The 27,337-nt window shown below is 38.7% G+C and overlaps 1 protein-coding gene across 1 annotated transcript in view; it reads right to left on the bottom strand.

Moving 5' to 3' along the window:
* Window positions 1-1,360: 1,360 nt before the first annotated feature.
* HSPA12A (heat shock protein family A (Hsp70) member 12A) overlaps window positions 1,361-27,337 on the bottom strand; it is a 99,621-nt gene continuing 73,644 nt past the window's right edge. The window contains exons 7-12 of the mRNA XM_072623592.1: window positions 15,832-16,003; window positions 12,165-12,251; window positions 11,451-11,555; window positions 9,592-9,850; window positions 7,880-7,983; window positions 1,361-5,638 (exon numbers count right to left, since the gene is read on the bottom strand). Of these exons, the coding sequence (XP_072479693.1) occupies window positions 5,001-5,638; window positions 7,880-7,983; window positions 9,592-9,850; window positions 11,451-11,555; window positions 12,165-12,251; window positions 15,832-16,003 (1,365 nt within the window). The 3' untranslated portion in view covers window positions 1,361-5,000. The remainder of the gene's footprint in view (window positions 5,639-7,879; window positions 7,984-9,591; window positions 9,851-11,450; window positions 11,556-12,164; window positions 12,252-15,831; window positions 16,004-27,337) is intronic.

Raw genomic sequence — 27,337 nt, forward strand, 5'->3', positions numbered from 1 at the left:
CTCTTGAGTCTTAAGCCTGTGATCTACTAAGACTTCAGAACTTTTTCATGGGCACAGTTATCCAGCCACAATTTTTGAAGTTCAGTTTTAGAACTCAAAGTGTAGAACTTTATATTTATTTTTTAAATCAAATTACACCTTATCTGATTCAGCCCCATAATTTCCACCTATCTAGATTTTTTTGGACCCAAACTGTTGTCCGATATGTTAACTCTGTCTCCAAGCTTCGTGTCAATGGATAATTTATCAATCTTGCCATCTATGCCGTCTTTTAAGTGATTGATAAAAATGCATATTGCCAAAGCATGAGTCTCTAACACTCCACTAGACCTCTCTACCCAAGGTAATATTGATCCATTAATAATGACTCTGCTTGGGTCTGGTCATTCAACCAGTTCCAAATCCACCTGTATTTTTTGCCTAACCCACATCTCTCCATGAGAAACTTTCTTATTGGAATGTAAGTTCCACATATTCAAGGCCATGACCCCAGTCTATATTTTTTTTCTTCTCCTCTTGTATAGTAAATGAAAGGAGGACTAATTTTGTATACAAAGAAGTATCATTCTCTTTCACATCTCATTCTAAGTACTTTTTTTCCCCAGAAGGAAGATTGGACAGATGTATCCAATCTTCAACTCTTTTCTTATAAACAAGACAATCATAGAGCTAAAGCTGGAGGGGAACTTAAGAAGTCATCGAGTCAACCCTTTTCATTTTACAAATGAGGAAAGTGAGGCTGGGGGTTAAGTCATTTGTCCAGAGTCACATTACAGTAAATAACTGAGACAGAATTTGAACTCAGTTCTTGCTAACTCCAAGTCCAGCACTCCCACCCACTGTATCATCTTGCTGTTTCCTTAAATTAAGAAAAACCTTTATTGAATCGTTGTCTATCTTGAATGCGGTAGCATAAATTGTGAAGTCCATTCTGTATTGCTCTAAAAACTTAAAATCTATGATGTCAAAAAAAAACCAACCCAAACCCAGTCATATTCTAAAACTCCTGTTTTCTAGGCAATATGGTCTGGAAGGGCAAGCTCGTTGGTAACGATTTCAAACGGCTGTGTGGCACAATGGATACAGTATTGAACCTTTAATCATGAAGACCTAAGTTTGAATCCTGCCTCAGACACTTAACAGCTGTGTGACCCTGGACAGGTCACTTAACCTCAGTTTCCTCTTCTGTAAAAGGAGGACAATAATAGCACTTACCTCTCAGGGTGATTGTAAAAATAAAATATTTATAAAGCATTTTGCAAACTATATAAATGCTACTTATTATTAATGTTATTATTATTAGTTTGATTTTGGAACCCCGGGAGACCAACAATAAATACACATTTGGGGACGTACAAAATCAAGAGCTTTACTTTGCTTTATTAAACACCTGTGAAGACATAGGAGTTTGCAGATACAATCCTGACAAGTTGTGAGCTGCTGCCAAGTGAGATTCACATTTCCCTTGTGCAGAGAGGTGAAAGATCACAATGACTGATATTTTATTATATTGTTTAGTACTTCAAGCAGGTGAGTAGTCTAACATTATGCTCAACAACTCTTTCTACCAGCCGTCTGCTTGAGCCACTTTTAGCATGAATATACAGTGCATTATAGCCACTAAGTCTTTGCAGCATGAAGTCCAACGTTCCCATATAAACATCATTGACTCCAGTTTATATTGATATATACCATTCCTTGACATATTGACAATAAGCAGCCTCATCTGGACCTGGACCCTTAACAGCTAAACTTGACCTAAACAGTGAAGGGATAGGGTCTATTTTGTAGTCTTTTCTCAGTACTCTGCAAAGTTCACTTGAACATTTTATGCCAACTTCCACTCAAGTTGAAATGTATCTTATTATTTCCTATCGGTATTATTTGTTTACTCATTCAACGACATTTATTCATGCTTGATGTGTGCGGAGTGGGGAAGTTGCAAAGAAAATTCTACAGCCCCTGCCTTCAAGATACTTATGTTTTAATTACCCAGATGACAGTGGGGGGGAGGGAGACAATTCAGTAAAGTGGGTCAAGAAGACACATCTTTTTCAAAACTTTCTATAAGATCAGAGCATGTATCATTAAAGTAGAGTGATCTAGTTCTAGGAAGTTTCAATATGATTTTTTTAAAAAGCTACTAGATATATGAGACTTCTTAATGATTTTGTCTAATTGGGCTGCATTTCCAGAGTCCAGTAGAATTTCCGGCCCCATTCAATCACATTTGCCCACACTACAATTCATGGGGTTTGTGATCTAGTCTACCTGGCTTACAGAGACATATCTTGAATGCAAGGTAGGAGAATATTGACAATAGGAAAAGGAGAAAGGTCTGGATAGAGGGAAAGTTCTTTCAAAGGCAATCTTACTTTCAAATAATTTACTCACTTTAAAATGAAGAAAAGATAGAGTAATTCACCCTTCTTTCCTTTCCTTTAAATGCTGACACACTGAAAATGCCACCTGTATGGACTGAATTTTTACTTTTTCTCCCAGTGAGCCGGAGCTTCAAGAATCATCAAAGTTTCCCATGGGAAACAAGAAGTTGAAAAATCAGCCTTATTTTATATGTAAAGTCAGACTGCCAACAGACATTAGAATGTTAAACTTTCAAGTATGTGACAGAAGTAATCATCTGTGATTAGCTTTCATTTTTTAAAAGCAAATAGTGAAGGGTTTGAAAGAACGCAGACAGCTGCTGTCTCTGACCCGGGTGCTGATGGCAATTCATTCACAACAACGTTTAGCCCTAGCCATCTGCCTCCATTCCTTTGGTCAGCCTTCCTTCCATAAATATTGCATTGCTTGCTGTTTCTAAAAGCCTGTCATTAACTAGAATGATTGAAATGATATCAGTAACAATTCGGAGTGGAATGCATTCAACAAAAGGCAAAGAGCATTTTTTATACAAGAAAGAAGCCTTGTAGAAATAAAGATTCTGTACATTATTCAAATATTATATGTACATAAAATTATATTGTTTATGACTAAATTGCAAAGTCTTCCTTATTTGTAAACTCTGGTTGGTAACACCAAAGAAAAACCTGTAATATTTAGCTTTTTAAGCATAGCAGGCGGCAAGAAGTAGAATACTAAAAAGCATACCTCTGTAATTGTACAAGAAATCTGTATGCCAAGTTATGTGACTAGCATTCTTTATTAATTCCTAGTATTTAATGCTTCATATTCTATGATGGGAATCTACAAAGACATGTTAAAGTGAAAACAAGGGCAAAATGTAAAATGTCCAGTGAAATTTTGAAGTGTCAGTTAGAAGATCTATTAGCCATGATAATGCATTTGGAGTTCCAACTTGCATTTAAATAAAAGTTTCTATTCATTCATGAAACCCCCAGTAGCTTTAAAGCTTAACAAATTTCATCAGGTAGAAAATACAGCTTTGAAAAGTCAGATGAATTGTGAGCCAGGTTCATACAATCAATCATTTTGGAGGTTTGGTCTTGGATTTTGCATGAGGGTGCCTTTGGAGAAATCATGAAGGAACATGTTAACTTTTTTTAAAAATCATAAATCAGTATCTACAAGGCAGACAGGTACCAAACTGTCATGCATCTTTGTCCCTAATTCTTGTCCTTCTGTGTTCCTTACTGTGTGTACTGAGACTAAGGTAAGGTGGAAAGTCAGACAAGGCAGAGGTATGGTCCCAGCAAGTCTTCATGAGTCACAACCTTTTTATTTTTTTAAAAAATCTGCATCTAAGAGCTTTTATCCTCTGCAGAAAAAGAGACCCAGGGGCCTATTTGATAAAGCACCTTTGTTTTCAGTCCACCATTTAATCCATCATGTATTTATTTGGAAAAGCCCCTTCAGTAAAGTAGAAAAACATTTTGAACTAAAGAATTTGATGACACATTTCAAAGAAAGGCTTCAGTTTTTACACTCCACTCACTATGCACTGATTTTATTCCTTCTCTAAATGGGAAAGGAATGGCCAATGCTATTTCGTAGCGAAGTTTGACCCAAGAAATTTTTTTTTTAATCAAGTATTACAAACTTCAGATGTGCTAGGCTTAATTAATCCTGCGAAATATCATAGGCATCTTCTACTGAAATTAATTAGGGCTCTAATATGACAACATCAACATTTGACTTGCAAATGTCAAAAGTGCCAGTAGCTCATTTGTGTCATCTCTGAATTATGTTTGGGCAGATCAGCAGCTTGATTCATTTGTATAAAAGTAGCATTTTCTACTGAATTATCATAGGGCTTAACATCAGATCTCCCTCTACCTATGCTATTATTACTGGATTAGCAGAGCCCACAATATACAGATTGTTAAATTAAAGATTTTTTTGTTCACTTGAAATTTAAAATCTTGTGTTGAACCTGGAAAATCAGTGCACAGTAGACAGTCTTCTCTTACTGGATATGAAACACTCCAGGCTTCCAATTAAGCACCACTTGAAAAATATGATGACAAAGAAAGAGAATACCTACAGATTTGAAGTTCTTTTTATACTGACCTTCAAATTTTTTTTAAAAAATCACAAATATTTATGATAAAAGAAGTCAAAGAGTGTCCCTTGGGCTCTGGGATCTCGTTAAATCTAAAAATACTGTAATAAAAGTGCTTTAGTTCTGCTTAACTGAGATCTGTTAAAGACAAACCAATGCTGCAAAAAAAAAAAAATTCTTTTTCATTGTCTGAAGGAGTGTTTGACCACTTCTGTGTACTTGAGAACCAGCTGCCCTTCTCTGACTATCCCTGAATCTGTTCATTTCCATAGATCATACTTTATTTCTGACAATTTTATGGTGTCAGAATCCTTACTAAAACATATCTCTACCCACCCCTCCAAATCCCCAGTGTTTCTAGGTTCTATCTGTTCTCATCAATCCTGCTGAAATTCAAGTGGGTGTGATGGCAAGTGTGAAAAGAAAAGGAGGGAGCCCTCAAAACCAAAGCATTGCAGGGAAGTGAGTTGAGGTAGGGGAGGGACGAATGGGAGATGGGAGGGATGGAAGATGAGGGTTAGTAATTTAAGAAATCTATCCCAACTTTGACACTCTTAGAGGTGGGAATATCAATGGCCATGGCTTTGATCTCAGTGTCCCCAAACTGCATGAATGTTTGGATCTCCCTCCGAGTGGGCACTGGGGTATCATTGGTCCCAGTGAGATCCAGACGGAGGGTGCCACACTTCTTCACTCCTGGATCTGTGATGAAGTTGACGTTGTCTTGTTCAGCACTGTAGATGTTGATTATGATGAGCATCTGGGAGGGCTTGGCAGGGGTGTAGCTACGCTTCACTGTTTCTCCCAGGGCAACAGACTGGTCTGCTGAAATGAACTTATCGAAGACATCGGTGCACCACCGTGTGCCATCTTTGACCAGCAACTTGTCTGGTGGGTGCTTCCCTTCCACATACCGGTTCAGGACTCCCACCCCATAGGTCAGAGGTGAGCGTCGAACCTTAATGACAGCAGGGTCCAGCCCGAAGAGGACTGCTCCTTTAAGGATGGTGAGACCCACGTCCTGAGGAATAATGATTCGGCACTTGTTCCCAAAGGCAGATTGCACGGCCTGCTGCAGGAGAGGGGCCTCTGCAAAGCCACCCACCAGGAAGAGAAATTTGACATCTGTCACCTCTGGCTTCTCAAACAGGTCCCCTGAAAGGGAAAAACCACAGCATGTTTGTTCAAGGACAGACAACATCCTCATGGTGAAATATACCAGGTGGTCCACCTGAATATTGGGAGACTTTATCTCATAAAACAGAAGACACTTGTAGCAGTTATTAAAACACACGTACACACACACTCATTAGAGTTAGGGAAAAGTCTCGTCTACAAAATAATTTAAGAAATAAGCTCGGACTTCAGAAAAGAGATGATGAAATGTGCTATATCTTTCCGAGAGAAACGTGATGGATTCAAGGGAAAGAACGAGACATGCATTTTTGAAGATGACAAATGTGCAGGGTTTTTTTTGTTTGACTCTATGTTTGTTAACAAGGACTGTGTTTATTTTTTTTTACTTTGGAGGAAGAGGGTGCTAGTGATAGTTTTGCAAAAGAAGAAAAAAAAAGAAACAGGTTATTGAAGAGTTTTTGAAAATTCACTCAATCAATATTAAGTGCCTAATATGGGAAAGGCACAGTGCTAAGCAGTTGGGGATCCAAAAAGAGACAACAGATAGCCCCTGCCCTCTGGGAGCTTACAAACTAACAGGAGAAACAACATGCAAACAAGTATAGGGGTAGCAAGCTATCTACAGGACAAATACAAAATAATTAACAGAGAGAAGGCACTAGGATTAAGAGGGGTTGGGGAAGGCTTCCTGCAGAAGGTGAGAGTTTAGTTGGGACTTGAAGGAAGGTAGAGAGAACTGAAAGAAAGAAGACAAACCAGACAGCTCTGAAAGTAACATGTTAAAAAAAAGTAGCATAGAATTATATACTTTAAAATATATATATATATATATATACACACACACATATATATACATAATAGTTCTCTGAAGTTTCATATATAATCTTCTGCTCTACTTTGTATATGGAAATGATCTTTTTTTTTAAGTGTTTGTTACAACTGGGAATACCTCAAATTTGAAAAAAAAAAGAAATATGGTCAAAGTCTTTATTGTCTGTTGTATAAAGTTCAGACTCCTCTGTTAGGCGTTCAAGGCTCCCCCCAATCTTCACCTTTCCAGCTAGGTGGCAAAGTGGACAGAGGGCCAGGCCTCCAGGCACAAAGACCTGAGTTCAATTCCAGCTTCAGATACTTACTAACTGTGAGGCCCTAGGCAAATCACTTAAACCCTGTTTGCCTCACTTTCTTTCACTATAAAGTGGTATAATAATAGCATCTAGCTCTCAGGGTGGTTGGGAAGCTCAAATGAGATAATATTTGTAAAGCTGTCAGTACAGTGTCTGGTACACAGTAGGTGCTTAATAAATGCGTGTTCCCTTCTTCCCTCCCCCCATGCCAATAAAATTGCAAGTCTATTCCCTGTGGATGGCCAGAGGATACAAAAGAGGGGGGGAAAATGAAACCATCTTTACCCTTAAGGACTTCACAATCTAGTAAGAGAATGAGACAGGTATACAAATCTAATCTGAGTTAAAAGATCATTAACTTCCCAGGAGAGGTACGCTGAATATTGTGGTCTGAGAGATCTGAGGAAGATCTTGTGGGAATCAAGGAAGGCATGGAAGAAACTGGGGTTGGAAGAAGGGTGAAGGGAAAGAGTGCCTGTTTTTCTCTCTTTATCACGACTTCTCTTTCTAATAGATTACAGGGACCTAATAATAGATCACATGTTCCTAGTACTTCAAAGACTGCCATTTTTTTTTTTACTTAAAATAGACTTGCCTATGATCACATGTTCTGCAAGGTTCTGACGTGGGATTTGAACAAAGGTTTCCAAATTTGTTACATGCCATTCCCTTTCACACCTTCTACAATTCAGTCAAACTCACCCTTCTGCCACTCCTCACATGAATTATTGCATCTCTTGCGTCTTTGTCTTTGTATAGACTTCCCCACATGTTAAATACATACCCTCTCCTCATTTCTGCCTCTTAGAATTCCTATCCAACTTTAAATCACTTCTTTAAACCTTATTTAAAGCCCTTTAAATACCATTCTTTAAAGCTCAAGTGCCATCCCTATAAAGGCCTTTCCTTATCCATCTGCTAATAAGGTTCTTAATCCGAACTCCAGTCTTTCTCAGCTTGAGTTCAGCATTCTATCCATTGCAACATTCTGCCTCACACTACACTCTGAATCTCCCAAAGATCTTATGTGGTGCTTATCTCTAACTGGGTTGGTTGTTTTTAACGGACAGGGCAAAAACCAGTCTATTGCCAACAGGGTTGAATAACTGAGTTTCTACTATTTGTTACTTACGGAGATGATCGATGATATTGTCAATTGTTGGCTTAAAAAGGGCATTCATTGCATCTGGGCTCATCCTTAGCATTCCCTGGGACGACCATTTCACAAAGTCTACACTGTAGCAATATCATACAGAACAAGAATGAAATCAGAAATGCGTATACAATATATAATAATTTACATTGCTATAACATATTCTGTACATTATCTGGAAGTACACAACTCTACAGCACAAGGATATGTGCATACATATGTGTATATATGTAATATGTACATATATGCATGTGGGTATTTATATATATATGTGTGTGTGTGTGTGTATGTATATATATATATACATATATATATATATACACATACAAATGCATCACCCAAAAGATCTTTTTATGGAATAACTAACTCAATTTATGAAGATATTTTCCTTCATTTCCTTCTTAATCAAGGTACTATATGATAAAACAAAACTAGGCACCATACCTGTCTCATAGTTCAAAGGAATCAACTACATTGAATTCCTTGCCACACTCAAGCAAAGTATCCTTGCTAACCTATTCCTGAGTCTCATGACATTAGGAATATTCCCAGATTTCCCAAGCCTGTCTTTTCTCTTATTCTTCTTAACTAAACTTGTAATTGGGAGTTCCACACAGAAACCCAGTACAGGTCACCAACAATTACTTTGAGAAAAGAATATAAAGGTTTCTCAGACATAGCTTGGGGGAAACAGAATCAAATACAAGACATGTTCCAGTCAGTGGGAAATGTATTTACCATCACCCTGCATAAAGCTAATGAACAGACTACCTATTGATAATACCTTTCATTTCTATAACTAAGAATTGTAAAATACGTCCCTAACAACCATAACTACTCTGTGAGGTGGGTAGTCTATCTACCATTGGATCAGCAAATGAGAGCCTTGAAGAATCACAGATTTGAGAGATGGATAGGACTTCAACAGCCATCTAGGTTAACCCATACATGAAAGGAATCCTGATTTAAACATATGGCAGACTGTATGGTAATATAGCCTCTGCTTGAAGGCCCTCAAGGAAGGGGGAGCATAGCACCTCTTAAGGTAGCTTATTCTATTTTTAGACAGCTCTAATTGTTAGGACATTTTCCCTGATATCAAGCCTAAAAGGTCTTCTTGCAATTTCCACTCACTGTTTCTGATTTTGCCCTTAAGGGTCTATCAAATTTATAAATCAGAGAGCAAGTCTAGAAACAACAGAGTGAAATCTGGCTTGCCTGTTCCTTTTCAGTTAGGTTTTTAAAAATCAAGGCAAGTTCACTTTGCTTCAATGGACCCCTTCTCCTCTATCCCTCCACCTGCCCATTATTAATATACTCAGAAATCTCTAGGAAATAGAAGCTCTTGCAAACGTCTTGCAGGTTGTTGGGGGTAAAGCTGCCTGAATTTTCTTCTGGAAACAGTGGTTTCCTGCCCTTGGGGAAGCCTCGGTCCAGCAAGAACATAGTTCAGCTTAAGAAGAATAATGTAGCCAAATCAGACAGGAGATAGGAGGTAACAGCTGACCATCATTCTCCAGTACCTCTTTGCTTTTCCCATTCCCTGACTTACACATTCAAACTAAGCAGCTTATCTCCATTTCCACCATATTCTTCTGAGTCTGCAGCAGGCTATTCCCCATCTCATTTTCCTGTCTAAAGCACCAGACAACTAACTTACTCATCTGTCTAGAATGGACTGATTTACTTACTTGCTTTTTCTCAAGGCATGTTCCACGCTGTGACCTCGAAACTTCTTATAGTAGTCAATGAAGGAGAAAGGCAGATTGATATTTAGGGGATTGGTTCTGTCAGGGGCAGCAGCCCGTTTGCGGGACTCAAAAGCAATCATTAGATCTACCCAGGCCGCTGGACGTTTAATTTTAAATTGTTCGATAAAATCTTCTCCAAATATTTTACACAGAAGTTTTTCAAATTCATAATCTACTCCCAAGGAACCATAAGGTCCACCTAAGTAAAAAAATAAAATAAAATGCCCATGCAGAGATTAGTTACCAAACAGTAAGCACAGTAGACCTTTTGGCTCAGCACTTCTCAATCAGAGACAGGACCGTCAAGGTGTTGCTCTAGAGCATTATGATCAACGGGACTTTGGATGGGTAAGCAGTTCTATCTTTGCTTCATTTTTTAAACAAACAAAACTAGAAGTCGCTTTAGTAAGAAAGTTACAATAACATCTTTTAGCTCTTAAGATGGTCTCTGAGATCTCTTTCAACTCTAAAATTCTGAGACTATGATTTTTAAAAATCAGGGGTAATTTTTTAATATTCTCATTCAATGGAGAGGAAGTGCTGCAGTGCCTCTAAACTTAAAAAACATATTTTGATTAGTATATTTCAATATAATTAGTTTCCTTTGTAAAACTAGGTATTTTATTTTCTGCATTTAAAAATATTATTCTGAAAATGGCTCCAGACTTCACCAGTCTGCTCAATGAGGTTATCTCTCTCTCTGTCTCTCTGTCTCTCTCTTTCCCTTTCTCTCTCTCTCTCTCTCTCTCTCTCTCTCTCTCTCTCTCTCTCTCTCTCTCTCTCTCTCTCTCTCTCTCTCTCACACACACACACACACACACACACACACACACACACACACACACACACACAGCTAAGAACTCCTTTTTCGTGGGAATTTTTTCCCTCAAAATAATTCTCATTGACTTTAGTAATTTACTTAAATTGTAGATCCATGATGCACTGACTTAAATAAATATCAAATCAATGACATCTTAAGTTGTTAAAAAAGTAATCAGTTATAAAAGGCCATGTAATTTCAATAACACTTTCTTCTCAGAAAAAAAAAATTCTTTTTTTAAAATCTGGAAAAACCATAAGACTTCAGTTAGACCCAGAACAATATTTAAATGTACAAATTACTAAAAATCGCTCTCCACATAGAGGCAGGTTATAGAGTGGGCCCCAGATTAACTATCAATGTTTAAGCATAGTGAGGGTGTGATTAACTTTACCTTAGGCAGGTTATTTACCTGCTAGGGTCCTTCCAGTTCTATAATCCTATGATTCTATACCACTGCCATCCTAGAGTTTGGTCCTTGGTTGGCATACATGCTGAGAGATGACCATTATTTAGAGGAGAAAGCGTTGCAGTGAGAATGCTGCGATATTTGAAAGTCTAAAATGACTCCAGAGAAATCCAAATTCCAAGTTACAGAGAGGTTCCAGTATATATTTTACTCTAGCAATATCTTTAGAATAATAGATTTTATAGGACTTAAAACTAAATGAGACCTAGTAGATGATATTGCCTAACCTTTTCATTCATAAATGGTGAGACTGAGGCCCCCTGATGAGAAATGTCCAGCTCCAGTTCATGTAACTAGTAACTGACAATTACCTTTTCTAAATGGGCATTAGTAATTCCTGCTGGCAATGAGTCCAATCTCACATGTTGACACTCAAATAAATATGAATCTCCTATTAATGACACATCTGAAAATAAGCTTATTTAAAATGCTAGATGGCATTCTAATCCTAAGAGAGTCAAAACTGCAAATGGAGTTTAGAAGATCATCTGCTATGGAGTAATCACTTACCTGTTGACTTGTACAGTTCTTTAAGGTGTCCCTCAGGTAATCTGATCTGATGGACAGTGAGGTCCACTGTACCTCCTCCACTGTCCACAACCACATACCTGTCACCTGTTACAAAAAGAAATGGTCACTTTTCACATGAGTGTCCCCATCAGAACATACTTGGAAGCCCCACTGAAGGGAGATGAGCTTGGCACTCTAGCAGAAATTCACGAATATTCATGATGAGCAACAAGGGGTTGCATAGTTAGTAGCTCACACTTAAGATTATTCATGATTAGAGTGTTTTCAACAATATCTACCAAATGATAGGAGTTGAAACATGGAAAGAAAAGGATAAGAAAAATGATAAGAATGTAGCATTATTATTAGGCAGAGGCATATGCAACTTGCATACACATTGAGGAAATTTGTCACTATGTTAATGCTGCTGAAATGTTTAGTGCTCGATGACATGAAAGCCCTGTCCTGAGACTATGGTGCTCTGGATCCTATCTGAAGAAATTCAGGTCTGTTGCAAAATCCTCTTAACATCTTGGATTGTTTTGTTCTTATAGCATGCAGTCATACCCTCCTCCCTTACCTCCCCAGAAAGGACAATCTATCATCTCAAGATATTTTGATTTTTTTTTGTATAAATGCAAAACAAAGTCATGGGAATGCATTTTTTGCTAGGAGCAGCAAACCAGTAAAGTAAAGGACATTCAAGGACTCTACCTTCCTCCAATTCAGACCAGATCTCTCCTATGACATTTTCCACCAAAAAGGTCCGACTCTGCCGATTACGACGTACGTGTTCCTTAGCTAGTGGTCAACAGAAAGAAAATGACTAAGTATGAGAAGACATGAAAAAGCGGACAGAGTTCTCTACACTAAGCATAGTAGTACAAGAAAGTTTAGAGATGTAACATTTTAAGTAAATGTTTGGTCAAAATGGCTAAATAAACACAAGAGAATTATAAAATCAGTTCCTTTTAGATAAAGCATTATTCCCTTCAGTCTTATGCCATTTATCAGCTTGTAATTAAAGTCTTCATCCTTGCTAAAAAGGTTTACAGAAATTCCTTTCTGCATGTTTGGTTAGGGTTTTTTGAGACACTGAAAAATGGTTATTTTCCTGGCGTTATTGTACTAAGTAAATCCAGGATAACACTGTCTGTGAACTAGCCCTGCTGTGCCCTCAATTAGGTAACTTCACCTCAAGGGGTTATGTCTGGTGGAAGTAATAAGGGATGGTTTTCCAAGTCTAGCTCTGGAATGAAATAAAGTGCCACATTGTCTCCTGGCCGCGTTCCTGAAACTGATGAAGCCAATGCATATTCCCTTTAACCGCTAGGTGGCACATTTGATACCTGACCAGGCCTAGGATTTGCTTTTCAGTGAAAATTCAAAGGCAAGGCTCAAAGCTTAACACTAGTTTAGCTGTTGGGTTATAAATTATAATAACTCCTTATATTTTCATAGCAGTGCTTCCCTCCCTATTGTTATCTCTGGCAAACTCCAGGAAACTCATGAGGCAGGTAAGGGTAAACATGGCATTCCTCACCTTCTAGATGGAACTAGAGAGTTGGTGATTTATCAATGGCCATAGAGTTGATTAGTGACCAGGCCCAGAACAGGACCCAGGCATCCTGATTATCCATCCAGTGCTTTTTCACTTTACCAAACTGCCTTGGGATCAAGCTTAACCGTGCATTTAAATCTGAACAAGACAAGCATAATTAGATATTATCTGCTACAACTGGTTTTGTTCTGTCATTTTCAATACTATCTGACTCTTCATGACCCCATTTGGGATTTTCTTGGCAAAGATACTGGAGCAGTTGACTATTTCCTTCTTCAGCTCATTGTACAGATGAGGAAACAGAGGCAAACAGGGTTAAGTGACTTGTCCAGGGTCACACAGCTAATAAGTGCCTGAGGCCAGATTTGAACTCAAGAAGATGAGTCTTCCTGACTCCAGGTCCCCTACTCTATCCACAATGCTATTTACTGCAATATCTAAGGCTAATTTGTATTCATAGAACCTCACATTTAGAGCTGAAAGGGATCTGAAAGGTCATGAAGTCCAACTGGTTCAGTTTATAAAGAAGGAAACCAAGATTCAAATAAACCTGGTTTTAACAGGATCCTCATACACAGGGGCAGACACAAGCGGATCCTTAAGTTTCAGGTCATCTTAATCTCTGCTTACATGTTTACAATATAGTGTTGTTGTGATATAAGGCAATTTGATTTCTAGGGAAAATATTACTATGTGAAAATAAACAATAAAAAATGCCTTTCAGACTCTTAGATGTCACTTACTGGGCCATGAATGTCTCCTGTTTGAAGATGATATACATGAAAAGATACTTTGAACTAACATGGTTATTCCAAAATTTAACATACCACTAGGCATAGAAATGGAATATAATAAGTACAAAATGATACTGAAAAATAAACAGAAGACAGAGCTCTCAAAGCACACATTATCTGCTACTTTATGGATTTATTTTCAGAAGCGTTGCATCAAAATTACCTTGATGGAGAACAAATTTATGCTGGAGAAGAACCTGCTAAAATGACTATCTAATAAATCAGCAGTGTTATTTCTTTCTAAAATTTTTTAAAAATGTGATATCATGAATATCCAAGATGTTCATGTATGTTATTTTGACAATGCATTGCAGTTTGTCTAAAAGGTATTCATTCCTCCTCATATTTAAAGAAGGAGGCTTCTGGAAAGGGGGTATCCTTCCCTGTCATTACTAAACTCTAAACCAGGATCTCTCACCTAATCAGACACTTATCTTGATTCATTCTAGCTAAATTATGTTTCAACATCATATAAATCTCAAGATGCTTATATGTGTGTTGTTAAAAATCTAGAATCATCCAGCTAAAATTTGATGTTCACAATGGGGGAAAATGTTACCAATATTTAAAAATTAAATGCACTTATATGTGCTGTGACATTTTTTCATAATGTTAGACATCCGATAGAAAATGAAGATGGAGGTAGGACAGATGCAGCTACTTCTTTGAAAAAGAATAGGAATACACTAGAATAGATTATTTTAGGCCAACTTGGCTGAAGGAAAACAGATATTGCCACTTAATTCTCCACCAGAGACATCTATCTATCTATCTATCTATCTATCTATCTATCTATCTATCTGTCTGTCTGTCTGTCTGTCTGTCTGTCTGTCTCTGTCTGTCTGTCTGTCTATCTACCTATCTATATATCTCTATATCTCTATATATAAATACACACACACACACACACACACACGCACACAGACATACGCACACATTCTTTTGCTTGAAACAAAATCCAGAGTCCTTAGGGAGACTCAGTGGAGCACGGTCAGCCAAGGAAATAAGGCCCAGAGGTTGTGCATGGAAACTATTCACAAACCATCAGCTTTAACTTCTCTCCTTTCTTCCTCTGGCCTTTATGAATGCAGCCTGGGATGAAATTGTAGCTTTTAACACAGGCTTAGTTCTCTCCAATGCATGAGAGGGACTTCCAAGGTGGGCTCAGGGAGTGTCCTCCTTCACTCTATGTTTTCATTTGAAAATTAAGACTTTGTGTAGACAAAGTCATTCATTCCCCTGAATCTTTTCAAGTGGTTCTTCCATCCACACCAGCTACTCTTAGGAAAGAGACCAAAGAGGAAAGAAACTTCATCAAGCTCTGTAGTCCCCAAGAACCCTTGATGAAGGGAAAAGAGGCTTGGGGGATGCAAAACAAGCCTCTGATTGACATGAATGAAGGTAACCATTAAAAAAGAATGGTTCATTTCAAATACGGTTCCACATTCTGCATAACTGTACACCTTTCCATCTATTAAAAAGAAAACTTGTTGGATTGGGTTTTTCCTTCCAGTTTAACTAGATTTTCCAATAATGCATGTAATCAGCTAACAATACACAAAATAGTTCCAGTGAGTGAGTCAGATATAAGTAAATAGTCCTAATAGATGAATTAAAAACAAGCAAGTTATGTTAGATTATGAATCAGTTAATAGACAGGATTAATAGTCAAGTGTAATGTAGACCTAAGAACTCTCATGGCACTCTGAAGTAAGGGTTCAGAGAACATTCCTTTCCATTTGTCTGTTCTAATAAGAATCACTTTGGAAAGTGCTGAAAATGAGCCTTTTCTTGGCTCATTTTGTCCCTCCAAGGGTCTGAGTGGGGAAAAAAAGCAAAGGATCAAAGCAGATCCAGGTTGACCTCTTGAGAAATTGCTCCTTGTTCTAATGGAATATCTTGGTTTCAAGAAGCTTTTGATGGATTAACAAATAAAAACAAACAAGGGCAGAAAAAGGCAGAGAGAGAAAGGAAGAGAGCACCAGAGGAGAGAGAGAGGGAGAGGAAGAGACAGAGAGAGAGGTACCCTGTGCAAACCCAGCTCCTACAGTGTCACTGGAGGTGTAACCATTGACAGCTGACTTGCTGCCCAGGTCTATCATCTGGTGAAGGCGAAGTTTCCTGCAGTAGATAGACGCTGCCTCCGGCTCCAAGGCGATTATCAACTGTTCTGGGTTTTCCGGGGTGGCCATCCCTGCCTGGAAAAAAACAGCCAATTAAGGACATCTGTGGAAACCAACTCCACTGTTCATCTTTGGGATTGACACTGACTTTGGAGGAGAGGGGGAATACTGCATGCTTTTCCCCCAAGCTCATTTCTTTGGAAATTTCTTAAAAAGCCTCCACAGTGCAGATTCAGGATCCAGAATTCCGATGGTACTGAAGTCAGGGTCCTTTGCCAGGTTGTACTGGAAGAACATTGGACAGATATGTACTACATAGACCTTTTCTGTTCCTTCTTTCATTGGAGTTTACACAGGGAGTGCAACAAGTTTTGTGTGGGACATCCTTGTGTTCTTTTAATCTACAAATTTTAAAGAGTCCCAAGTAGGGCAAGAAGGAAATTTATAAATGCAAATGGAGTCAACAAATAGATAAATAATTTCTTTACTTTAATGATTTTTGAAAACACATACAGGATCATAACTTTGTAGCAGCAAGAGCCTTAGAGGAGATACAGTTCAATTTCCTAACCTTCCTAATAGCAAGCATTTTTATAGCACTTTAAGGTTTACAAAGTACTTTACAAATATTATTTTATCTTCACAATGGCCCTAGAAAATGTGTGCTAGTATTTTTATCACCCCCATTTTATAGATGAGGAAACTAAAGCAGAAATTAAGTGACTTGCCCAGGATCACACAGCTACTAAGTGTATGCGCTAGGATCTGAACTCAGGTTATGTGTGACCCCAGATCTGGTGCTCTATCCACTGTACCACCCAGCTGCCTGTAGGATATGAAGAAACTGAGGCCCAGGGAGGTTAATAAGCTTGCCCAAAGTAATCTAGATACTAAGCACAGTGGGGAACCAAAGGTAGACCATTCATTTCCAACAAATTCTGAAGGCACAATCTTCATTCTTTTGTTTCAATGGAATCTTATCTGTCTTGAATATTTTGCCTGGAAAAAAAGGAATGTGGGGGTTTATCAATTGAATCTTGGGGATTTTTTTTTCATTTAGATATTCTTATTGTACTGGATTTTGACCCGTCATCTCCAGAGCTTCAATGGAAGAGAGTATCCGACTTTTCCATGCCAGTCATGAGATATGACCACGAGCTCCATGGAGAAGAAGCACATCTGAAATATCACAATTATTTGAAGATCCTGATGGAGAATGACTGGATGGAAGGATGGAATAAGCATTTATAAAGTATATAACAGGCATTGTGCCAAGTTCTTTACAAATGTTACTCTCATTTGATCCTCACAACAACCCTGAACTTAAAGGGAACAGTTCATAATTACCCTGTTTGAGTAGAGGTATTTTCAATTAAAGATTTTTTTCCTCCTTGATCACATAGTCAAGCAATTAGTTCCTTTTCACATTCTGTTCTCTTTGGCACTCAGACTAAGGACCTTCTGCCTGAAATGCATTTCACTTTTTCTACTTTACTTTGTAAGAATTATTAAGAGTCATCTGTCAGTTTTAAAGCAAATGGAGGAGCTTCGAGGATCATCCATAGCCTCTCTCTCTCTCCCTCCCTCTCTCTCTCTCTCTCTCTCTCTCTCCCTCCCTCTCTCTCTCTCTCTCTCTCTCTCTCTCTCTCATTCTCTCCCTCCCTCCTCTGTGAGTGCCCAAACATAGACCAAAGCTTTCTAATTAATGCTGTTACCAGAATTAACTTGGTTGAAAGCCTGTTGGTGAGCAGAAAAATGGATTGGGTCAGTCATTTGTTTGTTTTCATTGTTGACATCATCCTAAACTGCTTCCATTCATGCCATTCCAACTTCTAAGAAAAGGACCTGAGCATGATCAAGTTCTGTATCAAGAAAGTAAAGTTTAGTGGCTCTTTTTCATAGACGACAAACAGAAGTAAAATTCCTATAAACTATTTGAAGCTCAAAAGGAGAAACTTAATTCTATGTTTTCCTTCATGTGAGTTCAAATTTCTAAGACACCTACATAAATGGAAATCAAAGAGAAAGACACTGAGAAGTCACTTCATATAAAAATACTCCTGTCCCACAAGAAAGAATGCCTAGAATTACAGATGTTAAATATGCATGTCTCTTATGTGTGTGTATATATGTCTGTGTATGTGTGTGTTTATTGTGTGGAGATCATCTGGTCCATTCTTCTGCCTTCATTTGCTATAGAAAATCAAGTTAAACAAGCGTCTCTTTAAAAATTCTATTTTATATCTCAGTAGCAAGTTCCAGGGTTTATTTGTAGAGTTTTTTGAATCTGAAGGTTCTACTTTCTGTTCAATCTATATTTTCCAATCAGTGAAGGGCTAAAATATGGTGTACCTAGAGAATTCAGGGACAAAGCCCCAAAATGTGTCAACATCCTACAGGGAATCAATTTCAGAAACATTCTCAAAGCTGTGTGAATGACCACGTGCCGAAGTAACCCACTCAAAGAGATGGTTTATAAACAGGTTGCTCTTGAGATGCTGAGCGTTGTTGATGAGTTGCTTGGTCAACTTTGAGTCTATGTGACTTTTACCCATGGCATTTCCTTGGCAAAGATACTGGAGTGGTTTGCCATTTCCTTCTCCAGTGTGCCTCCATTTCACAGATGAGGATCTGAGGCAAATAGGATTTAAGTGACTTGCCCAGGGTCACACAGCAAATAAGTGTCTGAGGCCAGATTTGAATTCAGGTCTCCCTGACTACAGGCTCAGTGCGCTATCTACTGTACCACCAAGCCACCCTAAAGAGAAAGGTTGAGACATGGCATGTTCCAAATACTAGTATGTAAGTAATGAGTGCGTGACAAGCTGTAATCCTCATAATTATAAGATACTATTATCATGATCTAAGGGTGATACAGTCTAGAAAACAGAGGCACAGAGTCAGAATTTGCCTATGTCACCTATGTCACAATTTGCCTATGCCCTCAGAGAGAGGGTATGCTCATTTTAATGTCTAGTACCAGTTGTATAGGAAAAAAAAATCCTAAAACAGAAAAGAAAACTTCATTGTCATAATTTTGGTTGATGGGAATATTCCCTAGGTACATCTAACTCCATTTGCACTAATTCTATGATCAATAAGCAATTTTTCGATTCATAATTTAATTACCTAAATGTGTCTACTAATGCAGAGAGCTTGCTATGTAAAAATGATGAGGGCTACTTACCTCGTCAGGTATATCATGCATTATAAACTAAGTACAAACCAGGCATTGTGGTTTATAAACCAGTTTCTTTGGAGTTTGTTCATGAATATGAATTGGTTCTCCAACACCTGATCATCCCTGAGTGAACTAATAAAACATAATTTCTGAATCCACAGCAACTTGTTGTTGTTTAATCATTCAGTTCTATCTGACTCTTTCTAACCTTGTACCATGGTATGCCAATACTATCCACGTGGTTTTCTTGGTATAGATACTGGAGTGGTTTGTCATTTCCTTCTCCAGTAGATTAAGGCAAATGGAAGCTAAGTGACTTGCCCAAGGTCATACAGTCAGTAAATGTCTGAGGTCAGATTTGAACTCGGGTTTTCCTGACTCCAGAACTAGCACTCTCTCTACTGAGTCACCTAGCTGCCCCCCCAAAGCTGAAGACCCACCTGAGGTACAGAAACCCCATGAGACTCAGATTAAACAGACTGCTACTATCACTCTCAGCTTCTCTTTTTTTAACTGCAGCACAGTTATTGCATTATAATTAGACCTTCTCTCTTCTGTACAGTTTTCTTCAACAGCGATGGAAACTAGTCTCCTTGTATCACAGCCCTTCTTATATTTTAGCTATCTCTTAAGATTATAGAAGGTCTATTCATGAAATCTTCCCTCTTACATCCCAAACTTTCCATCCTTTAAATGACTATTTTTCAAAATGTCTTCAAGTATCCTAGAGCACTGAAATTTTAAAAACTGATTCCACAGATCCACATGTGGATGTCTTATCTATTTTAGGACAAAAATTTTCATGCCAGAAAAGTAACGTCTCCATGATTACTGAATATTCATAGGGTATCTGGCATTACCCTTGAGTGAAAGGGCATAAAATTCAAAATCACAGAGTTAAGAGGGGGAAAAAAAATCTAGATTTTTAGATATTGGGATAAATCAGTCCACCTTAGATACCTGGGTATAATAACGCCAGGGTTGTCTCTCCCTTATGCTCAATGTTTTGTTTTTGAGTCATTTCAGTCATGCCTGACTGCTTGTGATGCCTTTTGGGGTCTTCTTGGCAAAGATAGTGGAGTGGTTTGCCACTCCAGCTCCAAGCTCATTTTACCGATGAGGAAAGTGAGGCAAACAAGGTTAAGTGACTTGCCCAGGATCACACACCTAGCAAGAGCCTGAGGCCAGATTTGAACTCAGAAAAAGGAGTCTTCCTGATTTCAAGCCCAGTGCCGCATGCTACCTAGCTGCCCACTCAACATTTTACTCCAGCCTAAATGGTTTGACTCTTACTCCCTGGGAAGACAAAAAATCTCCTGCATCCTCGTATAAATTAACTGCAATCCCGAAGTACACAAGGCCGTGAAACAGTTCAAATAAAAAACATAAAGAATGGTGTCACTATTATCCAGACAAGGATTATAGATGAGACAGGGCCCAGAAGCACATGACAGATACTTAGTAAACTGACAATGGGAACAGCTGGGTGTTGAGAAGGAGTTGATGAAACTGGAAAATCTCTGTAACCAAGGCTGGGGAGAACAGTAAAACCTAACATAAATTCTCTCTGAGGCATTATTAGCAATGATAAAGTTCTTCACTTTGAAAGTCAAGAAGATCACTAATTAGGCTTTCTCCTTCACCTTCCTCCTTCCTCCTGCTGCCCCATTCCTCCCTCCTTACCCCCTTCCTCACCACGACCAGCAGAAGAAGATCGTGGTGTGGTGAGTGGAAACAGTCTAGATTTAGAGTTCCAGGGCTTGCCTTGGAAGCCCATGCTATTTATTACTTTGGTGCCTTTGGGCAAAGTCACTTCTCTCTGGGACACAGTTTTCTCTTTTATAAAATGAAAATTTTGGACTAGCTCTAAATCCATAATCTGTTATAACTCCAAGCTCAAAGTTCTCTTTATTGATTGGATCTTATTAAGTGCTTAGCACAGTGTTTGGTATACAGCAGGCACTTAATATTTATTAACTAACTAACTAACACAACCAAATAAGCATTTCTGAAAGATAATAGCTTCTAACATACAAGTGATGGACTCAGGATACAAAATAACATGAACCTTTTCAGATAATACCAGTGCAGGAATTTGTTTTGACTATGCATATATTTTACAAAGGTTTCTTTCTTTCTTTCTTTCTTTTTGGAATTAGAGGAGGGGAGGTGGAGGGAGGAAAAAAATAAATGTTTGTTAATTTAAGAAAGAAAAATAGAAGAAAAATTACATTAAAAATTTTTTAATAAAGAGATCGGAGTAGCAGATGGGTAAGGAAAAAAAACCATTTAAGTTACTTTACAAATACAGACTATTACATTAATGTTAGATAACCAGAAGTGAACATCCATCACCTGGATTTCCTTTTAGAAAACAGAGAGCTGATAGAATAAACAGCGCTCTTCTGCTCCCTCTACAATTAATGTGAATCATGCTCTCAGTGTAAGAGTTCTGCACTAGGAAGTGATCTGCTAGTGGAATCAGAGGTCCTGGGTTTGAATCCTGGTTTGAAAGCCACGTATAACCTAAGGACTATAGTCAAGTCACTTAATTTCCTTGGTCCTCACGTTTTTTATGTGTAAAATTAAATTGAAGGGGAGGGGGAGGGGGAAGGGAGTTGTACTCAGAGGCAGCCAGATGGCCCGGTGGTTAGATAGAGCCCTGTGCCTAAAGTCAAGAAGACCTGAATTGAAATTCAGCCTCAAACACTTACTAATTGTGTAACCATAAACAAACCACTTAACCTCAGACTATCTCATTTTCCTCCACTGTAAATAGCAACTAATTCACTAGGTTGTTGTAAGGATCAAATGATGTGATATTTGTAAAGCCCTTAGCACTGTGCCCAAAATGGTGTTTACAGTTATTCATTCTGTGTGACCCCATTTGAACTTTTCTTGGCAAAAATAATGGAGTGGTTTGCCATTTCCTTCTCCAGTTCATTTTACAGATGAGGAAACTGAAGCAAACAAAATCAAATGACATGCCCAGGGTCACATAGCCAGTAAGTACCTGAGGCCAGATTTGAACTTAGGAAAATGAGTCTTCTTAACTCCAGCACTCTATCCACTGTGCCACCCAGCTGCCCCTGACTGGAATACAGTAGGTGCTTAATAAATGCTTATTCCCTTCCATTTCGCCACTCTCTTCCTTTCAGCTCTAGACTTAGGATGTATGATCTCCTTTCTGTGCTTTAAGCAGTCAGTTTTCTCTTCTCATCAGTGTTTGTTTATTACTCCAGACTGCTCCCAGCCAGCAGCCAGCATACCACCATCTCTGACATACAAACTATGATTCTTATTATTCCTTCTTTATGCTATTAAAAGACCCTCCCCCAGTATTAACTTCCTCAAAAAGACACATTAAGTCTTTGAAAATAGACGACTAACAGACACCAAGCTCAGCACAAAAGAATATGGATTACCCTTGAGACTCTACAACATCCTAGAATGATAAACCTATCAAAGAGGTTAACAGCCAACGTTTCTAGGAGAAATGGAGTAAAAACAAATCGAGGCAAAATGTGCTTGGAGAGTGACCCCCCCACTAGCAAGTTTCCTGTCTTCATTTGTTTGTTCAATTAGAGGTGCTGGAGAAGGATGGTAACGGTAACTGGCAGACCACAACCTGACAACCCTAAGTGTGAGATACAGAATAATATCATACAGTGAGATGAAAATATATCGTTGCTAGAGACCAAGATCCGCATGTGGAAAACAAAAATAACATTTAGGAAATGAGTCTCTTGGAGGGAAAAACAAAACAAAATAAGACATCAGGTCAACGAATAGCTGCAAATGAACTCAACTATGCCTTGAGTTACATGTTAACTGAAATGATAAGCAGGAAACTCAAAGTTTCGATTGGTGAAAAATTTGTGACACAAACTATCAGCCTCCTCTCCCCGCTGCAGTCTAAGTAAAACAAACAAACAAATGAAAATGAACAGAGTTCAAACCAGCCATGAAAATTCACACACCACCAGATTCAGTAGGGGGAAAAAGGATTTGCCTTAAAAGGTTGGAGCAACTCCCTAAAAAGTCTGTGTGATCAGTATATATCCCTTCTCCAACAATGCCTTCCTCCACTGAGAGAGCAGAGACTGGCAAATTTCAGTAAAAAATTCACAACAGTGGTGGATCGTTTCAGCCAGAAACAGCTACTTAGTTCCTGATGTGTGAAAGAGGGTCAAACTTTTTAAGAACCACAAACAGCCAAGATAAAAAAACACAACAAAGTATGTCCCATCACTGCCTGGCCAGTTGAAACATCTGCATATGCTCAGGGGGACAACATGGGAAATGTTTTACAAACTGAATGAAGTGTAAGAAAGGATGTTTTGTTGTCGGAGGTGGAGGGGTTGTGTGATCATAGATTTAGAGCTAGAAGGAAACAGAGACGAGAGAGACTGGATGATTTGCCAAGGTGAAATAGTAGTAAGCACATCTAGTAAGCGTCCCAGGCAGGATCGGAACTCAGGTCTTCCTGACTCCAAACCCAGCGTTCTACACCCCCTAGTAACAATGGAAGACTGCTGTCTGAGTGAGGAATGCTAACGCTTCTTCTCAAACCTTAAAATATACTAGAGGAGAAAGGAAGAGGAAAAAAAAGAAGAAAAAAGAGAAGAGTTTTCCCTTTTTAACTCTTAATTAGGTTCCTCCCTTTCCTTTCTTCCCTTTGGCATTTCCTGTTATTAGTGGGGGTTTTTTGGGGGGAGGGATAAAAGGGCTTCAGGATAGCAAAGTACATTTCTAGGGCACCTTCAGATATAACAAAGTGTTCTGCTCACCATGGCCCAGTGATTTAAAAGAAACTGAATCCCCTAAGATAAAATGAAATGCCCATGGCCACAGAGCTGGGATTTTGGAGTTGGGATTCATACCTGGAACTTCTGACTCGAGGTTTCATCTTCTTTTGACTATACCAACCTGCCTCTAGTCAGAGCTCATATTTATGTAATATTTTGAGATTCACAAAGTATTTTCTCCCTGCATTTCCACATGCATTAAGTAATCCAAGTTGTATTTTCTCCATTGTCTAAGGACTCAAAGAAAAGGAGGAAGTACAAGACCATCAATTGGTCCTAAAATACAGATTCCATTAAGTGTTCCATTGAAAAACACAATGTGAGGAAAAGTGTACTGCTTCAGGATAAACACTCATACATTTTCATCAGCTCCACAGAGGTCTTAAAATGACCATGACGTCTATGGAGCAGTATTCCAAGACCTGACGCAGAAATATCCAGTTGTCTATTTGATTCAAACTGGTGTCACTTTGGTGGATGTTACTCATTGTTGCTGTGTTGTGGTTGTTTTTATTCACTGCCACTCTGCAAATCCTAAGCCCTTTTTCTGCTGAACCTAAGAACTCCACAGAGATGACCTAGTGACTCTGCAAACAGAAGGTGTCCGAACCAAAAATGTGCTGCCACATGTTTGACTCCTTCAGAAATCTGGGGCAGCAAAAAGTGACACCTTAGTAGTTTTTTAAAGTTTTTTGCTGTTATTGTTGATATTCATGAATTCCAATTTGGGAAGGAGTAATAGTGGGGAAGTGACATTTCAAGAAAGGCAAGGGAATGTTTATAAAAACTGATCCACTCTCTTCTCTACTTTTCTGAGACCTGCAAATTGCCACAGAGTTGCCAGTAAATCAATGATGGTTAATGCGTCTATAGCAGAGGAAGAAAAACAACCCGGCCAGCCAGCCAAGGTTAAGTGTTAGGCTGGCATGTCTTCGAGCTATAAAAAAAGACTGCATTAGCACAAATTCTGTTCTCCCAGTGTGTTAATTTTTTTTCCTCTGCAGCTAATTCAAAAAAGGAAGGCTGATGTAAAACATGTCTGTATGGTAGATGAGATCACTGTACAAAGAGGAATCACTAATCCCCGTTCTCTACAACGTCACGCGTTGAAAAGGAGACAAACAGCTAGGGATTATCTGCACATTCTGCAATTGACTGGACTCACATGTAGAAAGTGTTTTAGGTCACAATGCTAATTTTTTTTTCTTTTACTGGAGATATGTCTTGAGGGCATAATGGGAGCTGCCTCCCAGTTTTAAGTCTTTAAGGGCCCTAAATGATGATTTGTTTTTCTCTTTTCCTTCTAGGTTCCTATACTACAAAAAATATACTGTAGTATATGTAAGAAGAAATATTCTTGAAGGGGCTGGAGAATCCTGATGAGTCTTTAGATTATAACAGATACAGAATTAATTCATTTCATATTTGGGCACTTCACCTCAGAGATTTTCCAAAGACTAATGGAATCTACAGCAGGTAAAGACTGAATCCATCCAACTTGATCTAGATATGGCTAGGCCTAGAACCCACATTCTGGATCAGTGACAGAGGGCGGTCTAACATTGGGTGAGCTGCTTTTCCTCTCTATATTTGGTTTTCCTTGATCTGTAAAGTAAGGGCATTAGGCTAGATGTTTCTAAGGTTTAAAGCATAAGAGTCATTTCATAAATTATTTTGCTTACATGACAGAAAAGGGCTGGGGGAATGAACAATTTCCAGATCCCACACTCAGTTTAAGGACATTTCTTTGGCACTGAAGTCAGGTAGAGGTGATGCTTTAAAGGCAGCACACTAGAAGAATCATCTGTTCCAAAGCAGAATGTTCTAGTAAGGACTTGCTGTCTTTAAAATGAAGAACTTCATTTGGCCAGTACAGAAAATAGCCTCTTATGGCCAAGTGTTCATAGTAACAGGGAATCTAAAAGCTCAGTCGACACCAAGGTCAGCCTGTACCTAACCAAGAATTCTAACAAGTGATGGGTTTTCGCCTTTTCTTGAAGACCTCCAGTGAAGGGAAACTCCTTCCTTCCCAAGGTAGCTTATACCACTTTTTGACAGCTCTAATTTTTAGAGGTTTTTCTTTCTCCTTACATCAGCCTAAATCTGCAGCTTTTGCCCAGTTGTTCTTAGAATAAGCCCTGTGAGTTTTTCATGTGTTCGTTCTTCAAAGACTTGAGTATACAGATCACATCCATCCCACACTTCCTCAGTTCCAGGCTAATAAGCCCCATACCCTTCAACTGCTGATGAAATAGCATGTTCTTCAGTACCCTTGTCCTCCTGGTCATCATCTTCTGGCCATCCTCCAGCCTTTCTAGGCCTGTTTTAAAATGTGATGTCCAGAATGGTACGCTGTACTTCTGATCTCCATTTATGCATGACCAGGGCAGAATATAGCAATTCTATTATCTGTCTTGTTCTGGATCCTATCTCTAATGCAGCCTATATTGGCTTACTATCTCATAATGTGTACAAAGAGTGACACCACGTCTCATTTCCATTTTTCTGGATTTCTGAAGTTGATTCTTGGAACCTAAGTATAGTACTATATTACTTTAAAATTTCAACTTATTCAAATCAAACCATCATTCTAGCCTGCTACTAACTTCATGGGGAAGACCCTCAGAGTTCCTAGTCAGAACAGAAATTAATGCTATTCACATTCATTCTGGGACGACAAAACCCAAATTATAACCAGGAGAGGCTTGGGCTAGGACTTATTACTGGCCAATCAGTGAGAGCCAGAATGATTTGGGTTTAAGACATACTCAAGTAGCTCCATTTGAATCCCAATGGGCCTTACCAAAGCCTGATTTTTCCAGAGCCCTATTTCAAGAAATCCACTCTCCTTTGGGCAGGGCACCCACATGTAAGTGCATGATTTCCCATGTGGACAGAGGAAGGAAGGAAGGAAGGAAGGAAGGAAGGAAGGAAGGAAGGAAGGAAGGAAGGAAGGAAGGAAGGAAGGAAGGAAAGAAGGAAGGAAGGAAGGAAGGAAGGTACAAGCACTGCCAACTGAAACTGGCCAGCTAGGTCCCCAGTGGGGCAGCTATCACTACTCACAAATTGTTATTTGTCCTTAATTTTCAGATACCCAATGACATTAGGAAGGTGATTATTTTAACTTGCAAGATAACTGGATTTAAGTGAGGCACAGCTGTGCAAAGTCACCAGCCTCACTCTCTCCTCCAGAGTCATCTGGGTCCAATGACAAGATATAGATCAGGACAACTGAAGAGCTTGGCCTTTTTAAACTAAAGTCTTTCCCAGGTCTCAGTTTATCTGAGGTAGCACCTATTCAGTAATTAAGGCTAAATAAGAAATAAGATGGCCTCTTTTACCTAGTCAAAAAAAAAAAAATCAATCTGAGAGGGGAAGACCCTCCGGGTTTCTGGACAGAACAGAAACAATTGCTATTTA

This window comes from Notamacropus eugenii, chromosome 1, assembly GCF_028372415.1.
Source record: "Notamacropus eugenii isolate mMacEug1 chromosome 1, mMacEug1.pri_v2, whole genome shotgun sequence".
Taxonomy (NCBI): domain Eukaryota; kingdom Metazoa; phylum Chordata; class Mammalia; order Diprotodontia; family Macropodidae; genus Notamacropus; species Notamacropus eugenii.